The following is a 16,524-nucleotide window of genomic DNA, read 5'->3' on the forward strand; positions in this document are numbered from 1 at the left end:
GAGCCACAAGGGAAGCCCCCATACTCCTTTTAAACCTGAGGACAGAATGCCCAGGTGAGCCTGGCTCAAAGTATCTGGACTTTGCTAATTTGACCACATGCTGCTGAAGCTCATGCACACCCTCCCTCCAAGTACTGCACAGCCTGGATCGGGCATGCACATACATTCCACCCAACAGAAGTTATCTGCTGTCTTCTACTCTTGCGGGGGGAGCGGGTCATGGGGAGATGAGAAGTAGAGAAGTCAGAGGGGCCCACTCCCCGTCAAAGCATATTGTTACCAGACAACTAATTTTTCTGGTCTGCACAACAGCCCTCTGGTACCCTAACTGTGGTGAGCCATGTGTGTTTCCCTGGACTCACATGTGACCTCACCCTGATGACCTCCCTAGACTCGGCTCTCATAAACTCTTAGGGAAGCTGAAGCCTGACTATGACCGAGAGACTGTTCAGCTTATCCCCTCCTGGGCATCTTCACCTAACAGTAACTTCAGTAACCAGCTAGGTGTGTGTTTGCCACTCTGGTTTTCAAAACAAAATAATATATATTATTTAGGTAAACTATAATGAAAAGCAAAGGAATGAGTAACACAAAAGTCAGGGTAGATATGACCTGTGGTAATGAGGGAGAGGAACGCAAGTGGGGGAGGGGCACACAGGTAGCTTCTAAAGTTCCAGTAGTGTTCTATTTCTTAACAAAAGTAGAGTTTTACTATTCTTTTTATACTGTACATACAAATTTAATATACTCTGTTGTAGAGATATATTTCACAATAAAATTACAATTTAAATAAAGAAAATGAGAGGAAAGAAAGCAATCAGAAGGAGAAAGGAATCAACCCTGATACTATAAGGGGAGGGGAAGCCAGTGGTAGGATTCACTTACCATTTCATATGCTACTTCCTCAGGTGTATCTGTTTCTAAATTGAAACTGAATTCAATAGCTTCATTGTCTTTATGCTTGCCTTTCAATTTTTTAGGGTCTTCAACCCAGAGCCTTAAAGCCAGAGATGAATTTGAGCAATCATCTTCCTCCGCTAACTCCACCCTTAGCCCTGTATCTTCAGCAAAAAATGCGTGGTTTAGTAGGTCCCTGACAGACAACCTAATAAACAAAATACAAATCTGTTATCAATTCTTCCAATCATAAACAAGGTATAGAGCACTTAGTTAGTAAAAATTGTGTCAAAGTAACAACCTGATTTAAAATTTTCTATTAATTAAACCATTAATCTGCCTTCTTATAAAAACCAAATCTTATATCCAATTTATTATTACCAAGGATGCAAAGAAATCCCAACTAACATGCATTTGTAGTGATCTTAATTAAGGATTATTAACAGTAACATATCTAGATACTGAAGTTTAACATACCTAAAGGTATGCCTAGAGATAATTAGAGAAGTGCTGCAGTAAACGTCAGATGGACTGAGTATCTTCCCTAAGCCACTGGCTTAAGTTACTAAAACTCACACAACAGATTGTTGGCAAAGGAAACTAAAAACTCTTCGAGGTATATAAACTCTAAAGTAAATTAGGAATTCAAACACTTTTACAAATGTTATAAATAGAAGTCATTAACTCTATTAACAATAATCTAGTCAGTGTACTTCACTCTTTAGGGAACGCCATGGGTGAAGCTAATTCAGTTCAGTAAAGTCACACGGTTTTCTTAAAGTATTTAAGTCCAGTATCCTAGGCCAAAGTATACATATAATGGATACAACTCTAGTCTAATATTAGGGATTAACCATCTCTGAAGAGAAACAAGCACAGAGGTTCAAAAGATTCTTTTATAAGCTGGGAGAGTTAATTTCCTTTTCTTTGACCAACTTCTAAAATAGATAAATAATATCTATCTATATTACAGGCCAATGAGAGCTATAACTGATGTATTCCATAGTTTGTATGTAGAAAGCCCATCCTGCACTATTTAAAACAGACAAAGCATATTGACAGCATGGTATCCTGTAAGTTGAGGATTTTCAACCTTCTACATTTTTAGTGATCAAGAGACAAACACTTAACTAAGACAGTTTTATAAAAAACAAGCTTGCTCAGACTAATTAGTCTTAAGGCTAAGGTGAGATGTGTTTAAGAAGGTACAACCAAGTTAAGCACTCTGCTTCTAAATGAAAGTTTTGCCTAGATATTTTTACTAAGGAATAACCACTGCAATAGCAGCAGACAATATCATTCATTAAATACTTATTACTCTGTTAGGTATTTTATATGCATTCATTAACTTTTTTTTTTTTTTTTTTTTTGCGGTATGCGGGCCTCTCACTGTTGTGGCCTCTCCCGTTGTGGAGCACAGGCTCCGGACGCGCAGGCTCAGTGGCCATGGCTCACGGGCCCAGCCGCTCCGCGGCATGTGGGATCTTCCCGGACCGGGGCACAAACCCGTGTTCCCTGCATTGGCAGGAGGACTCCCAACCACTGCACCACCAGGGAAGCCCAATTATCTTTTTAACTATCAAAATAATACCTATTTTGAGGAAAAGCTAAAGTAAGTTTCTCAAGATCACACTGGCTAAGTGTGAGTCCAGATTTGAGTCTTATTCTGCTGTGGAAGCCTGTGCTCTTTCCAAAACACTAATGTGCCATAAATCCTTTTGAATATTCCAGTGTTCTTTGGTAATAGATCATAATTAAAATGCTGTACAAACAACAATCAGAAACCAAACTAAAATGGCTACTTCAACACAGTAGTTTTAGCATAGCTTAAAAAAAAGCATGCCTAAATTACTACAACTCAAAAATGACAACAACAAAATAAACAACTCAATTTTTTAAAAAGGCAAAGGACTTGAATAGACATTTCTCCAAAGAAGATATACAAATGGCCAATAAGCACATGGAAAGATACTCAACGTTATTAGTCCTTAGGGAAATGCAAATCAAAACCACAATAAGATACCACTTTATACCCATTAGGATGCCTATTAACAAAAAATGGAAAATAAGTGTTAGGGAGGACGCTGAGAAATTGGAACCATCACACATTGCTGGAAGGAATGCAAAATGATGCAGTCTCTATGGAAAAAATATAGTGGTTCTTCAAAAAATTAAATATATTATTACCGTATGATTCAGTAATTCTACTCCTAGGTATATACCAAAAAGAATTAAAAGCAGACTCAAGAAAATACTTGTTCACCAATGTTCATGCCGCATTATTCACAATAGCCAAGAGGCAGAAATAACCAAAGTGTCCATTAACAGATGAATGGATAAACAAAATGTGGTGTGTGTGTGTGTGTACACACACACACACACACACACACACATACACACACGCACACACAAAGGAACAGTATTCAACCGTAAAAACAAAGGAAATTCTGATACATGCTATAACATGGATCAACGTTTAAACACTATGCTATGTGAAATAAGCCAGACGCAAAAGGAAAAATATTTTATGATTCTACTTATATGAGGTACCTACATAGAAGTAGAGACAAAGTAGAATAGAGGTTGGCAGGGGTTGACGGGAAAGGGAGTGGGGAGTTACTGTTTAATGGGCACAGAGTTTCTGTTTGGGATGATGAGAAAGTTCTGGAAATAGTGGTGATGGTTGTACAACAATGTGAATGTGCATAATGTCACTGAATTGTACATTTTAAAATGATTAAAATGGTGACTCTTAGGTTATTTATATTTTACCATAATTAAAATATAGAGATATATAGATATAGCCTGTTGGCACAAACACCAAGAATGTTGTGTAATAAAGCTATAATTAAACAGGTTTTATCTTAGTGACTTTTTATATTTTCAGATATGCAACACTAAACTTAGATAGATAACTAATAAAAATGGGAGACAGTCAGTGAAATGCTGGTGGAAATAATTTCTATAAAGGATCTATCACCTTATTAATCATAATCAATAAGGAGGTAAAAATCAAAATACTAACCGAGCAATTTGAGTCAGTAACTGTCCAAAGCTCAAATTAAAGGGAAAAGCTAAAACTAAAAGGAATTGTCCATAAGAAAAATAGAAATTGTGATACAAATAAATCTAGAATACTATTTATTGAACAAAAATAGCCCTATCAGCATTATCGTTATCATGACACAGGACATTATGGACAAATAAAAAACATCTGGTGAATTGATGGTTAAATTTTTTCTTAAACTATCATAAAAAACCATTTAAGCACTTATGTGAAGGTGACAATGCAGGAAACTCTCTACTATCTACCAACTGTTAGAAGCAAGTTAACCTGGGAGGGGGTCCCACTGACTGTTAAACTGATGGCTGAAGGTGATCTTGTCACAACACACACAGAAAAACACAACCCAAATTTCGGTTCAAGGAAAATTCAGCACATGATATCAGTTTAAAATGGCAAACAAGATGCACTGATACACTTCACTCTAGTCAGTATGGTTTGGATTCCACTGAAAAGTCATACCCAGCATGATTCAAAGATCAGAAAAAGACCCAGCTCAAGATAAGAGAAAAATTCATCCATCAGTCATGTCATTTCACTACATATGCACCCACCTTTCAGATTTATTTTGACGAATACATCCCTCGATGATTTCTTTCACTTCAGGATCAGTGACTTTATTGAAACTGGCTGGTTTTATACCCTGGAAGAAGAAAAACGGTTTCTAGTCACAAATCAAGCAACTGAAAGCCGAAGCCAACATCATTACTAAAATAATGATTTTTTTTACCACTAAACCATATTCAAATTTTAAATGAGATATATACACACAGTATAAGTTTAACAACTTTTTGACAAGGATTTTGTCATAGCTCTACAAAAAACAGTGAAAAATTGTAAATGATCTAAATCTCTAATAACAGAGGTAATATTACATAAATTATGTGATATACATATATATGCATATGCTAATACACGGAAACTAAACATGTTCTCATAGTAATTAATAATGTGGAGAATTCTCATGCTGCAACATTAAGTAGGAAAAAAACAGGATCCCAAAATGTACATACAGTATAACCCCAATTAGTAAAATATAATAAGTATTTTTTTGAAATCAGAAAAGTCAGTTATTAAAAAACACTTTTAGAAATTCCAAATAAGGGCTTCTCTATCGCAAACATTTCAAATCAATATTTCAAAGTCTTCTAGAATGGCTAGACACAATGAGCAATCAGTAAACATATATATAAAATATATATATTGTTATATATATATAAACTTTTGAGAAATCTATATTATGTTTATCCTTAAACAATACCAAAATATTGAGAGAACCTCAAGCTAATTATCAGGTTCTAGGAATTTAATATCAAATTAATGAGGTCCAGATAATTCAAAATGTTCTTATAATAACTGTTAGCTGCCTAAATGTACTTATTTTACATTCTGTTACCCTTAATTTATGGGTTTTAGATTTAAAAAATAATACAAGAACATTGCCATCATTTAATAGAAAATTCAAAATTAAGCTATAAGCAGAAAGGTATAATAGAAAAATTATCATGGAATGAGGCAATCTAAGATCTAGTTCTGGGTCTTCACACTACCTCACAGAATACAGAATCAGAAAGCCAAGTACCATATCCTAGATAAATCTGGTGAGATTAGGAGTTAATTTGGGCCTCAAATTCAAGAAGCTTTAGTAGAGATGGAAATCTGAATTGTGATATGGCATTTTTGTGACCTGAATATAAAAGAATAAAATCACCATACAAAAAATGGAATTTTTTATTCTACTTATAGAAAAAGCCCTCTTTGACCTTTCCACTGATCTCTTACCCATTCCCCAGCCCTGGATAATTACTGCCTTTCTCTGCTCCTAGGTGAAAATAATTGGGGAGCTGCAACTTAAAAAATCAAGTACAGACTCTTCTATTTGTGGTCGTACAATATATGGGCCCAAACTAAAAGGGCATTCTAGTCCCATTTCTTTTTCTCAGCTGTTTATTATAGAAATTTTCAAACATACTCAAAAGTAGAAGTCCCATGTAATCATCACCAATTTCAACAACAAGCATCATTCCTTAACCTCGTTTCAGCTATCTACTACCACACCACTTTTATCCTGGAATATTTTAAAGCAAATACTAGGCACCATGTCATTTCACCCATAAAGTCTCCAGTTTCTATCTCTAACAGATATCATGTCATCATCCCACCTAAAATTATCAATAATTATCAATAATTGCTTAATATCATCTAAAACCCAATCCATACTCAAATTTTCCAAATTGTCTAAATGAGGTGTTCTTACAAATTGGTCTGTTCAAATCAGGAGCCAAACAAGGTCCATACATTACATGTATGGTGCAATGGAACCGGCTCATACCAGCTCACAAGGGCCAACTATTACATTTTCAGGAATTGTGCAAGCTGATTATTAAATACATCCATTTATAAAATTTAAATTATATAAACTTACGATTAAATAAATTATATTAAGAGCCAAGGTAATAAATACTGAAAACACAATTCCTTGATTGTTTTACTACATTTTACTATTATTTATGCTCTTGCAGTTGTTTACATCTTTTGTATCCATATGGTGGAAATACTACATGAGTGCCACTCTGCACCCTTTCTTAACCCTGCATTCAAGTGAGGTCACATTGGTGACTTGAAATCAGTCATGGTGGGAGCACTTACACCAAGGAAATTAGCAAATGCTAGAAATCAGTGCTTTTTCTTTTTCAGAGAATCAGTTGTTAAACATTTACCAGCTCATCACTACTTTAAGTCTCTTGTATTCTGTAACAGTCCCTTCCCCTTTTTTCTTTCAGGAAATTGATTTGTTGGAGAAACTAGGTCATTTGTCATATAGAATTCTGGATTTCTTATTGTCTCCCTAAACAAACCTCTGAAGTCAGACTTGAGGTCAAAATCCACCATTACTAGTAGCTGTGTGAACTTGGGCAGGTCACAACCTCTGATTCTCAGTCTCATCATTTCTAAACTGAAGACAGTGCCATCTTGTAGGAATATAAAGATAAAACCATGTGGCATATATTATGTACTTAAAAATGGTACCTATTAGTATGTTACCTGAAACACTCTAACAATCTCTTTTGTGGCCTACCTTGAGCCACCCAACTGGATATGAAAGGACCTATTTTCAACAATCTTAACACTTTGCTTCTACCTCCCTTACTATACTCCTATTCTCTTATTTTTATAGTTATTTGTGAGTTTATATTACTGCTCTACTAAAAATGTAAGCTCTTTGTAGGTAGCAAACACTTCTTACTCATCTTTGCATTCCTTGTAGTTTCTAATGCAAAAAATTACTCATAGCAGGGAACCAAATACTGTATCCATTGAATGCCACTTCATAATCAGGCTTCTAGAACCAGAAGAAATCTTCAAAACCATTTAGCCAATCTTTATTATGTAGCTTTGGAAAATAAGATCCATCTAATAAATACCTAAAAATTCTTTACAAACAAATGGATATAGATGATATACCTGTACATTTTCCCCAAAGATACTAATACAGAGCATTTTATATGACCCCATTTGAGTATAGGTATATAGCATAAATCTAAAGCTTGTTTCATTAAAATTATGTTAAATTTAGCACTGTTATACAGAACTAAACCAAAATTAGGTTTTTTGTTTGTTTGTTTTAATTTGATTTTTCTGTTTTTATTTTTGGTTGTGCTGGGTCTTCGTTGCTGTGCATGGGCTTTCTCTAGTTGCGGTGAGCAGGGGTTACTCTTCATTGCGGTGCGCGGGCTTCTCATTGCAGTGGCTTCTCTTGTTGTGGAGCATAGGCTCTAGGCACACGGGCTTCAGTAGTTGTGGCATGCGGGCTCTAGAGCGCAGGCTCAGTAGCTGTGGTGCACGAGCTTAGTTGCTCCGTGGCATGTGAGATCTTCCCGGGCCAGGGATTGAACCCGTGTCCCCTGCATTGGCAGGCAGATTCTTAACCACTGAGCCACCAGGGAAGCCCCCAAATTAGGTTTTTTAAAATTAATTTTTATTGGAATACAGTTGCTTTACACCAAAATTATGTTTGACTAAGTCAACTTCTAAGTTTACTTTATCATGAAATGTGGCAATTTGTGAAGTAAAAAGAATAAAGTTATACCTACACTAGTTACTTTACGGTATATTTGAGCTGCATTCTGGCACTCAGAATAAGGGTACTCCGAAGTAGCCATTTCTAGCATACACATTCCAAAAGCATAGACGTCCACAGATTCATCGTAGTGCTCTTCATACATCTCTGGGGCCATAAACTCAGGAGTGCCTACAAAATACCACAACCACATTTTTTTTTAAAAGAAAGAAAAATATAGAGAATTCCCTGGCGGTCCAGTGGTTAGGACTCTGTGCTCTCACTGTCAAGGGCTGGGGTTCAGTCCCTGGTCATGGAACTAAGATCCCACAAGCCACGCAGTGTGACCAAAAAAAAAAAAAACTGTATCCACCAAGATCACATTCCCTTTGCCATAAGGATTATCTGAGTTAAGTTCTGTTCCCTAAAAGCATATATATATATATATATATATATATATATTTATACATATAATATACATATATATACACATATAATTCCTTAACTTAATTTCTTTAACTTTCCATATTGATGAAGTACAATTTGCAATGTTCAAAATTAGGTAATGATTACCAAAATCTGTTTTTATTTCTATCCTTGTTTTTAGTTATTTAAATTTTTCTGAAGTAGTAAATCCTATTTCTTAAGTCCTCAGAACCTTTCAATAATATTAAATACATCACAAAAGAAATACACTGCGATGTCTCTAAAATCAGTCAATATATAATAGATATTTCAAAGCAAATTCACATTCTAGACCAGGGGCCAGCAAATTTCTCTGTAAAGGGCCAAAAATAAATATTTCATGCTTTGTAGTCCACATGGGCTCTATCACAACTAATTAACTCTGACACTGTAGTGAAAAAGCAACCATAGACAATATGTAAATGAGTGTGTGTGGCTGTGTTCCAACAAAACTTTATTTACAAAAATAGGCAGTGAAGCTAAATTTGGCCCATAGGCTGTGGTTTGCTGATCCCCGTTCTAGACATATACAATTTAAAAGATCTGTCTTTACGCAACCAACAAACTATAAAACGTTAATCACCAATGACACTTTTAGCAAATGATGTGCGCATTAAGGTGGCTAGTCCTAGATCACCAATCTTCACAGATCCAGTGGGTCCCGTGATGAAAATATTGTCACACTTCAGATCCCGGTGAATAATAGGAGGAGTCCTAGTGTGCAAGAACTGCAACCCCTTTAAAATTTGCCTGCACCAGCTCCTTAAGACCTTTGGTTTCATGACTTTAAATCGTTTTAAGTACCTACACAAAGAAACAAAAACCACATGTAAACAAACATACCTAGCTTACTGTATGAGCACATTAGGGTAAATCATGTAAGCTAGCTGATACTATATATATTATGATTGCCATCACTGAGTTATCTTCTATTGTCTGTTATGACAAAAAATTATTAAATCTAAAGCCTCATTCTTAGAGAAGACATCCTACTAAGTTTAGCATTTTTAATTCAAAACAAGAATCATTCCAATCAGAGTGACCTTTTGTGGAATGGCATCAAAATTTTGAAAACAAAGTCCTCTCTACCTCCTAATAACTGCTTAAATAGAGTCATCAGAGGGTTTAACTATGTAAAATTTTAGTGCAAAGATGCTAGGAAACAGAAAAAGTACATCGCACATTTCATAACCACAAATAAGTGGTTATACCATCAAATGAAATACTGTATTCAGAAACAAAACAATAGACTATAGTACTGCTCACTAGATATGTGAATCTGGCCACGTCCCCAACCTTTCATCATCTTCTACAAAATGGCATTATATTATCTCTATAATGATTTCTAATTCTAAAATTCTATGATATCCCACAAATATTAATTTCTCAACATTGTATTTTCTAACAAACTTCATTAACATCAAAATTTTTTAACCTGCCCTGAAACATAGTCACTAGATTCAGATTCTACAAATTCTTTAATCAAGTAGTGTTACTTTACAAACAACTTTTGCGAATCCTGAAAATTATTTCCAAATAAAACTCCATTGGCACTTTCAGGGTCAACTTACGTCTTTAAGGTTCCTGATGTCATAAGTTCAGTCACTAATACAATACATTTCTTTCCTTTTAGTATAGACTCCCAGGAATCATAGAATCGAACTATATTGGGATGCTGGAGACCCTTTAACATCTCTGCTTCTTCCTTGAACCTTTGCTGCTCAGCTTTAGTTAACTTCCGGTCCTAAAATGGAAGATCAAGTTCCAAATTAAAGTCTAGAAATTCTCTTGCACACTTCTAACACCACTCAAATGAGTGCTTTATTTATTTTTTTATTTTTATTTTTTTGTGGTACCCGGGCCCCTCACTGTTGTGGCCTCTCCCGCTGCAGAGCACAGGCTCCGGATGCGCAGGCCCAGCGGCCATGGCTCACGGGCCCAGCTGCTCCACGGCATGTGGGATCTTCCCGAACCGGGGCACGAACCCATGTCCCCTGCATCGGCAGGCGGACTATCAACCACTGAGCCACCAGGGAAGCCCTGAGTGCTTTATTTTATTATATGTATGTATCTATTTTCACCTGTCAATTCTTTTCTCAGTACCTATATAATCATTGATATTCTTTGTTAGGTAGTTACTTTGACTCCTCTCATACAGCAAAATGCAGCAGTTGTTACATTTCATAACTATGTTACAAACCTACCTACATAATAAATCAATGCCTTGAAAAACAATATCTTTGATGTTAACTAAACTTTTGTGATAATCATTTCACTATATATATATCTCAAATCATTATGTTGCATACCTTAAACTTCTACATTGTTATATGTCAACTACATCTCAATAAAACTGGAAAAATAAATAATAAATAGTAAGTAAAAATTCCCTTGCTGGAAAAGAAAAACAGTATCTCAAAGTGAGAAAAAGTAAAAAATCAAAACAATAAGAAAGTTTCCCGAGGTGGAGGGGAAGATGGCAGAAGAGTAAGACGCGGAGATCACCTTCCTCCCCACAGATACACGAGAAATACATCTACACGTGGAACAACTCCTAGAACACCTACTGAATGCTGGCAGAAGATCTCAGACCTCCCAAAAGGCAAGAAACTCCCCACGTACCTGGGTAGGGCAAAAGAAAAAACAAACACAAAAGAATAGGGATGGGAACTGCACCAGTGGGAGGGAGCTGAATGCGGAAAGGTTTCCACACACAAGGAAGCCCTTTTGCGGGCGGAGACTGCAGGTGGCGGTGGTGGGGAGCTTCGGAGACGCGGAGGAGAGCGCAGCAACACGGGTGCGGAGAGCAAAGCGGAGAGATTCCCGCACAGAGGATCGGTGCCGACCGGCACTCACCAGCCTGAGAGGCTTGTCTGCTCACCCGCCAGGGCGGGCGGGGTTGTGAGCTGAGGCTCGGCTTTGGTCAGAGCACAGGGAGAGGACTGGGGCTGGCGGCATGAACACAGCCTGAAGGGGGCTACTGCACCACAGCTAGCCGGGAGGGAGTCCGGGTAAAGCTCTGGAGCTGCCGAAGAGGCAAGAGACTTTTTCTTCCCTCTTTGTTTCCTGGTGCACGAGGAGAGGGGATTAAGAGCGCTGCTTAAAGGAGCTCCAGAGACGGGAGCGAGCCACGGCTAAAGGCGCGGACCCCAGAGATGGGCAGGAGACGCTAAGCCTGCTGCTGCCGCCGCCAAGAAGCCTGTGTTCGAGCACAGGTCACTATCTACACCTCCCTTCCCAGGAGCCTGTTTGGCCCGCCACTGCCGGGTTCCCGGGATCCAGGGACAACTTCCCCGGGCAAACGCACGGCGCGCCTCAGACTGGTGCAACGTCATGCTGGCCTCTGCCGCCGCAGGCCCGCCCCACACTCCGGGCCCCTCCCTCCCCCCGGCCTGAGTGAGCCAGAGCCCCCAAATCAGCAGCTCCTTTAACCCCGTCCTGTCTGAGCGAAAAACAGACGCCCTCTGGCGACCTACACGCAGAGGCGGGGCCAAATCCAAAGCTGAACCCCTGGGAGCTGTGAGAACAAAGAAGAGAAAGGGAAATCTCTCCCAGCAGCCTCAGAAGCAGCGGATTAAAGCTCCACAATCAACTTGATGTACCCTGCATCTGTGGAATACCTGAATAGACAACCAATCATCCCAAATTGAGGAGGTGTACTTTGAGAGCAAGATTTATGATTTTTTTCCCCTTTTACTCTTTTTGTGAGTGTGTATGTGTATCCTTCTGTGTGAGATTTTGTCTGTATAGCTTTGCTTCCACCATTTGTCCTAGGGTTCTATCCGTCCATTTTTTGTGTTTGGTTTTTCTTTAATTTTTTTTCTTTCTTAATAATTAATTTTAATAACTCTATATTATTTTACTTTATCTTCTTTCTTTCTTTACTTCCTTCCCTCCTTTAGACAACGAATCATCCCAAATTGAGGAGGTGGACCTTGAGAGCAAGATTTATGATTTTTTCCCCATTTCCTCTTTTTGTGAGTGTGTATATGTATGCTTCTGTATGAGATTTTGTCTGTATAGATTTGCTTCCACCATTTGTCCTAAGGTTCCATCCGTCCGTTTTTTTTTTAAGTTTTTTTCTTAATAATTATTTTTTAATTTAATAAATTTCTTATATTTTACTCTATTTTATTTTAATTTATTTCCTTCATTCTTTCTTTTTTCCTTCCTTCCCTCCTTTCTTCCTTCCTTCCTTCCTCCCACCATCTGTCCCTCCCTCCATCCCTCCCTCCTTCCTTTCTTTCTTTCCTCCTTTCCTTCTTTTCTTCTTTCTTCCTTCCTACCTTTCTTTCTGAGCCATGTGGATGAAAGGCTCTTGGTGCTGCAGCCAGGAGTCAGTGCTGTGCCTCTGAGGTGGGAGAGCCAACTTCAGGACACTGGTCAACAAGAGACCACGCAGCTTCACATAATATCAAAAGGCGAAAATCTCCCAGAGATCTCCTGCTCAACACCAGAACCCAGCTTCACTCAACGACCAGCAAGCTACAGTGCTGGACACCCTATGCCAAACAACTAGCAAAACAGGAACACAACACCACCCATTAGCAGAGAGGCTGCCTAAAATCATAATAAGGCCACAGACACCCCAAAACACACCACCAGACGTGGACCTGCCCACCAGAGAGACAAGATCCAGTGTCACCCACCAGAACACAGGCACTTCTCCCCTCCACCAGGAAGCCTACAAAACCCACTGAACAACCTTAGCCACTGGGGACAGAAAACAAAAACAACAGGAACTACAAACGTGCAGCCTGAAAAGGAGACCCCAAACACAGTAAGATAAGCAAAATGAGAAGATAGAAAAACACACAGCAGATGAAGGAGCAAGATAAAAAACGCACCAAACCTAACAAATGAAGAGGAAATAGGCAGTCTACCTGAAAAAGAATTCAGAATAATGACAGTAAAGATGATCCAAAATCTTGGAAACAGAATAGACAAAATGCAAGAAACATTTAACAAGGACCTAGAAGAACTAAAGATGAAACAAACAATGATGAACAACACAATAAATGAAAAGAAAAATACTCTAGATGGGATCAATAGCAGAATAACTGAGGCAGAAGAACGGATAAGTGACCTGGAAGATAAAATAGTGGAAATAACTACTGCAGAGCAGAATAAAGAAAAAAGAATGAAAAGAACTGAGGACAGTCTCAGAGACCTCTGGGACAACATTAAATGCACCAACATTCGAATTATAGGGGTTCCAGAAGAAGAAGAGAAAAAGAAAGGGACTGAGAAAATATTTCAATACATTATAGTTGAAAACTTCCCTAATATGGGAAAGGAAATAGTTAATCAAGTCCAGGAAGCACAGAAAGTCCCATACAGGATAAATCCAAGGAGAAATATGCGAAAACACATATTAATCAAACTGTCAAAAATTAAATACAAAGAAAGCATATTAAAAGTAGCAAGGGAAAAATAACACACAAGGGAATCCCCATAAGGTTAACAGCTGATCTCTCAGCAGAAACTCTGCAAGCCAGAAGGGAGTGGCAGGACATACTGAAAGTGATGAAAGAGAAAAACCTACAACCACGATTACTCTACCCAGCAAGGATCTCATTCAGATTTGATGGAGAAATTAAAAACTTTATGGACAAGCAAAATCTGAGAGTTCAGCACCACCAAACCAGCTTTACAACAAATGCTAAAGGAACTTCTCTAGGCAAGAAACACAAAAGAAGGAAAAGACCTACAATAACGAACGCAAAACAATATAGAATATGGGAATAGGAACATACATATCGATAATTACCTTAAATGTAAATGGACTAAATGCTCCCACCAAAAGACACAGATTGGCTGAATGGATACAAAAACAAGACCCATATATTTGCTGTCTACAAGAGACCCACTTCAGACCTAGAGACACATACAGACTGAAAGTAAGGGGATGGAAAAAGATATTCCACGCAAATGGAAACCAAAAGAAAGCTGGAGTAGTAATTCTCATATCAGACAAAATAGACGTTAAAATAAGGACTATTAGAAGAGACAAAGAAGGACACTATATAATGATCAAGGGATCAATCCAAGAAGAAGATATAACAATGGTGAATATTTATGCACCCAACATAGGAGCACCTCAATACATAAGGCAAATACTAACAGCCATAAAAGGGGAAATCAACAATAACACATTCATAGTAGGGGACTTTAACATCCCACTTTCACCAATGGACAGATCATCCAAAATGAAAGTAAATAAGGAAACACAAGCTTTAAATGATACATTAAACAAGATGCACTTAATTGATATTTGTAGGACACTCCATCCAAAAACAACAGAATACACATTTTTCTCAAGTGCTCATGGAAGATTCTCCAGGATAGATCATATCCTTGATCACAAGTCAAGCCTTGGCAAATTTAAGAAAATTGAAATTGTATCAAGTACCTTTTCCGACCACAATGCCATAAGACTAGATATCAATTATAGGAAAAGATCTGTAAAATATACAAACACATGGAGGCTAAACACTACACTACTTAATAACGAAGTGATCACTGAAGAAATCGAAGAGGAAATAAAAAAACACCTAGAAACAAATGACATGGAGACATGACGACTCAAAACCTATGGGATGCAGCAAAAGCAGTTCTAACAGGGAAGTTTATAGCAATACAATCCAACCTTAAGAAACAGGAAACATCTCGAATAAACAACCTAACCTTGCACCTCAAGCAATTAGAGAAAGAAGAACAAAAAAACCCCAAAATTAGCAGAAGGAAAGAAATCATAAAATTCAGATCAGAAATAAATGAAAAAGAAATGAAGGAAACAATAGCAAAGATCAATAAAACTAAAAGCTGGTTCTTTGAGAAGATAAACAAAATAGATAACCCATTAGCCAGACTCATCAAGAAAAAAAGGGAGAAGACTCAAATCAATAGAATTAGAAATGAAAAAGGAGAAGTTACAACTGACATTGCAGAAATACAAAAGATCATGAGAGATTACTACAAGCAACTCTATGCCAATAAAATGGACAACCTGGAAGAAATGGACAAATTCTTAGAAATGCACAACCTGCCAAGACTGAATCAGGAAGAAATAGAAAATATGAACAGACCAATCACAAGTAATGAAATTGAAACTGTGATTAAAAATCTTCTAACAAACAAAAGTCCAGGACCAGATGGCTTCACAGATGAATCCTATCAAACATTTAGAGAAGAGCTAACACCTATCCTTCTCAAACTCTTCCAAAAAATTGGAGAGGAGGAACACTCCCAAACTCATTCTACGAGGCCACGATCACCCTGATACCAAAACCAGACAAGGATGTCACAAAGAAAGAAAACTACATGCCAATATCACTGATGAACACAGATGCAAAAATCCTCAAAAAAATACTAGCAAACAGAATCAAACAGCACATTAAAAGGATCATACACCATGATCAAGTGGGGTTTATTTCAGGAATGCAAGGATTCTTCAATATACGCAAATCAATCAATGTGATAAACCATATTAACAACTTGATGGAGAAAAACCATACGATCATCTCAATAGATGCAGAGAAAGCTTTCGACAAAATTCAACACCCATTTATGATAAAAAACCCTGCAGAAAGTAGGCATAGAGGGAACTTTCCTCAACATAATGAAGGCCATATATGACAAACCCACAGCAAACATCATCCTCAATGGTGAAAAACTGAAAGCATTTCCACTAAGATCAGGAACAAGACAAGGTTGCCCACTCTTACCACTCTTATTCAATATAGTTTTGGAAGTTTTAGCAACAGCAATCAGAGAAGAAAAGGAAATAAAAGGAATCCAAATCGGAAAAGAAGAAGTAAAGCTGTCACTGTTTGCAGATGACATGATACTATACATAGAGAATCCTAAACATGCTACCAGAAAATGACTAGAACTAATCAATGAATTTGGTAAAGTTGCAGGATACAAAATTAATGCACAGAAATCTCTTGCATTACTATACACTAATGATGAAACATCTGAAAGGGAAATCAAGAAAACACTCCCATTTACCATAGCAACAAAAAGAATAATATAT

The 16,524-nt window shown here is 37.4% G+C and overlaps 1 protein-coding gene across 3 annotated transcripts in view; it reads right to left on the minus strand.

Annotated features, from left to right (window-relative positions):
• WNK3 (WNK lysine deficient protein kinase 3) overlaps nucleotides 1–16,524 on the minus strand; it is a gene marked incomplete at both ends in the record, with an annotated part of 146,955 nt that overhangs the window by 106,030 nt on the left and 24,401 nt on the right. For all 3 annotated transcript variants that reach the window (XM_082864604.1, XM_082864603.1, XM_082864602.1), the window contains 5 exons: nucleotides 886–1,105; nucleotides 4,516–4,604; nucleotides 8,056–8,213; nucleotides 9,070–9,290; nucleotides 10,058–10,230. In XM_082864604.1, the coding sequence (XP_082720730.1) occupies nucleotides 886–1,105; nucleotides 4,516–4,604; nucleotides 8,056–8,213; nucleotides 9,070–9,290; nucleotides 10,058–10,230 (861 nt within the window). The remainder of the gene's footprint in view (nucleotides 1–885; nucleotides 1,106–4,515; nucleotides 4,605–8,055; nucleotides 8,214–9,069; nucleotides 9,291–10,057; nucleotides 10,231–16,524) is intronic.

This window comes from Leucopleurus acutus (assembly GCF_964270905.1).
Source record: "Leucopleurus acutus genome assembly, chromosome: X".
Taxonomy (NCBI): Eukaryota; Metazoa; Chordata; class Mammalia; order Artiodactyla; family Delphinidae; genus Leucopleurus; species Leucopleurus acutus.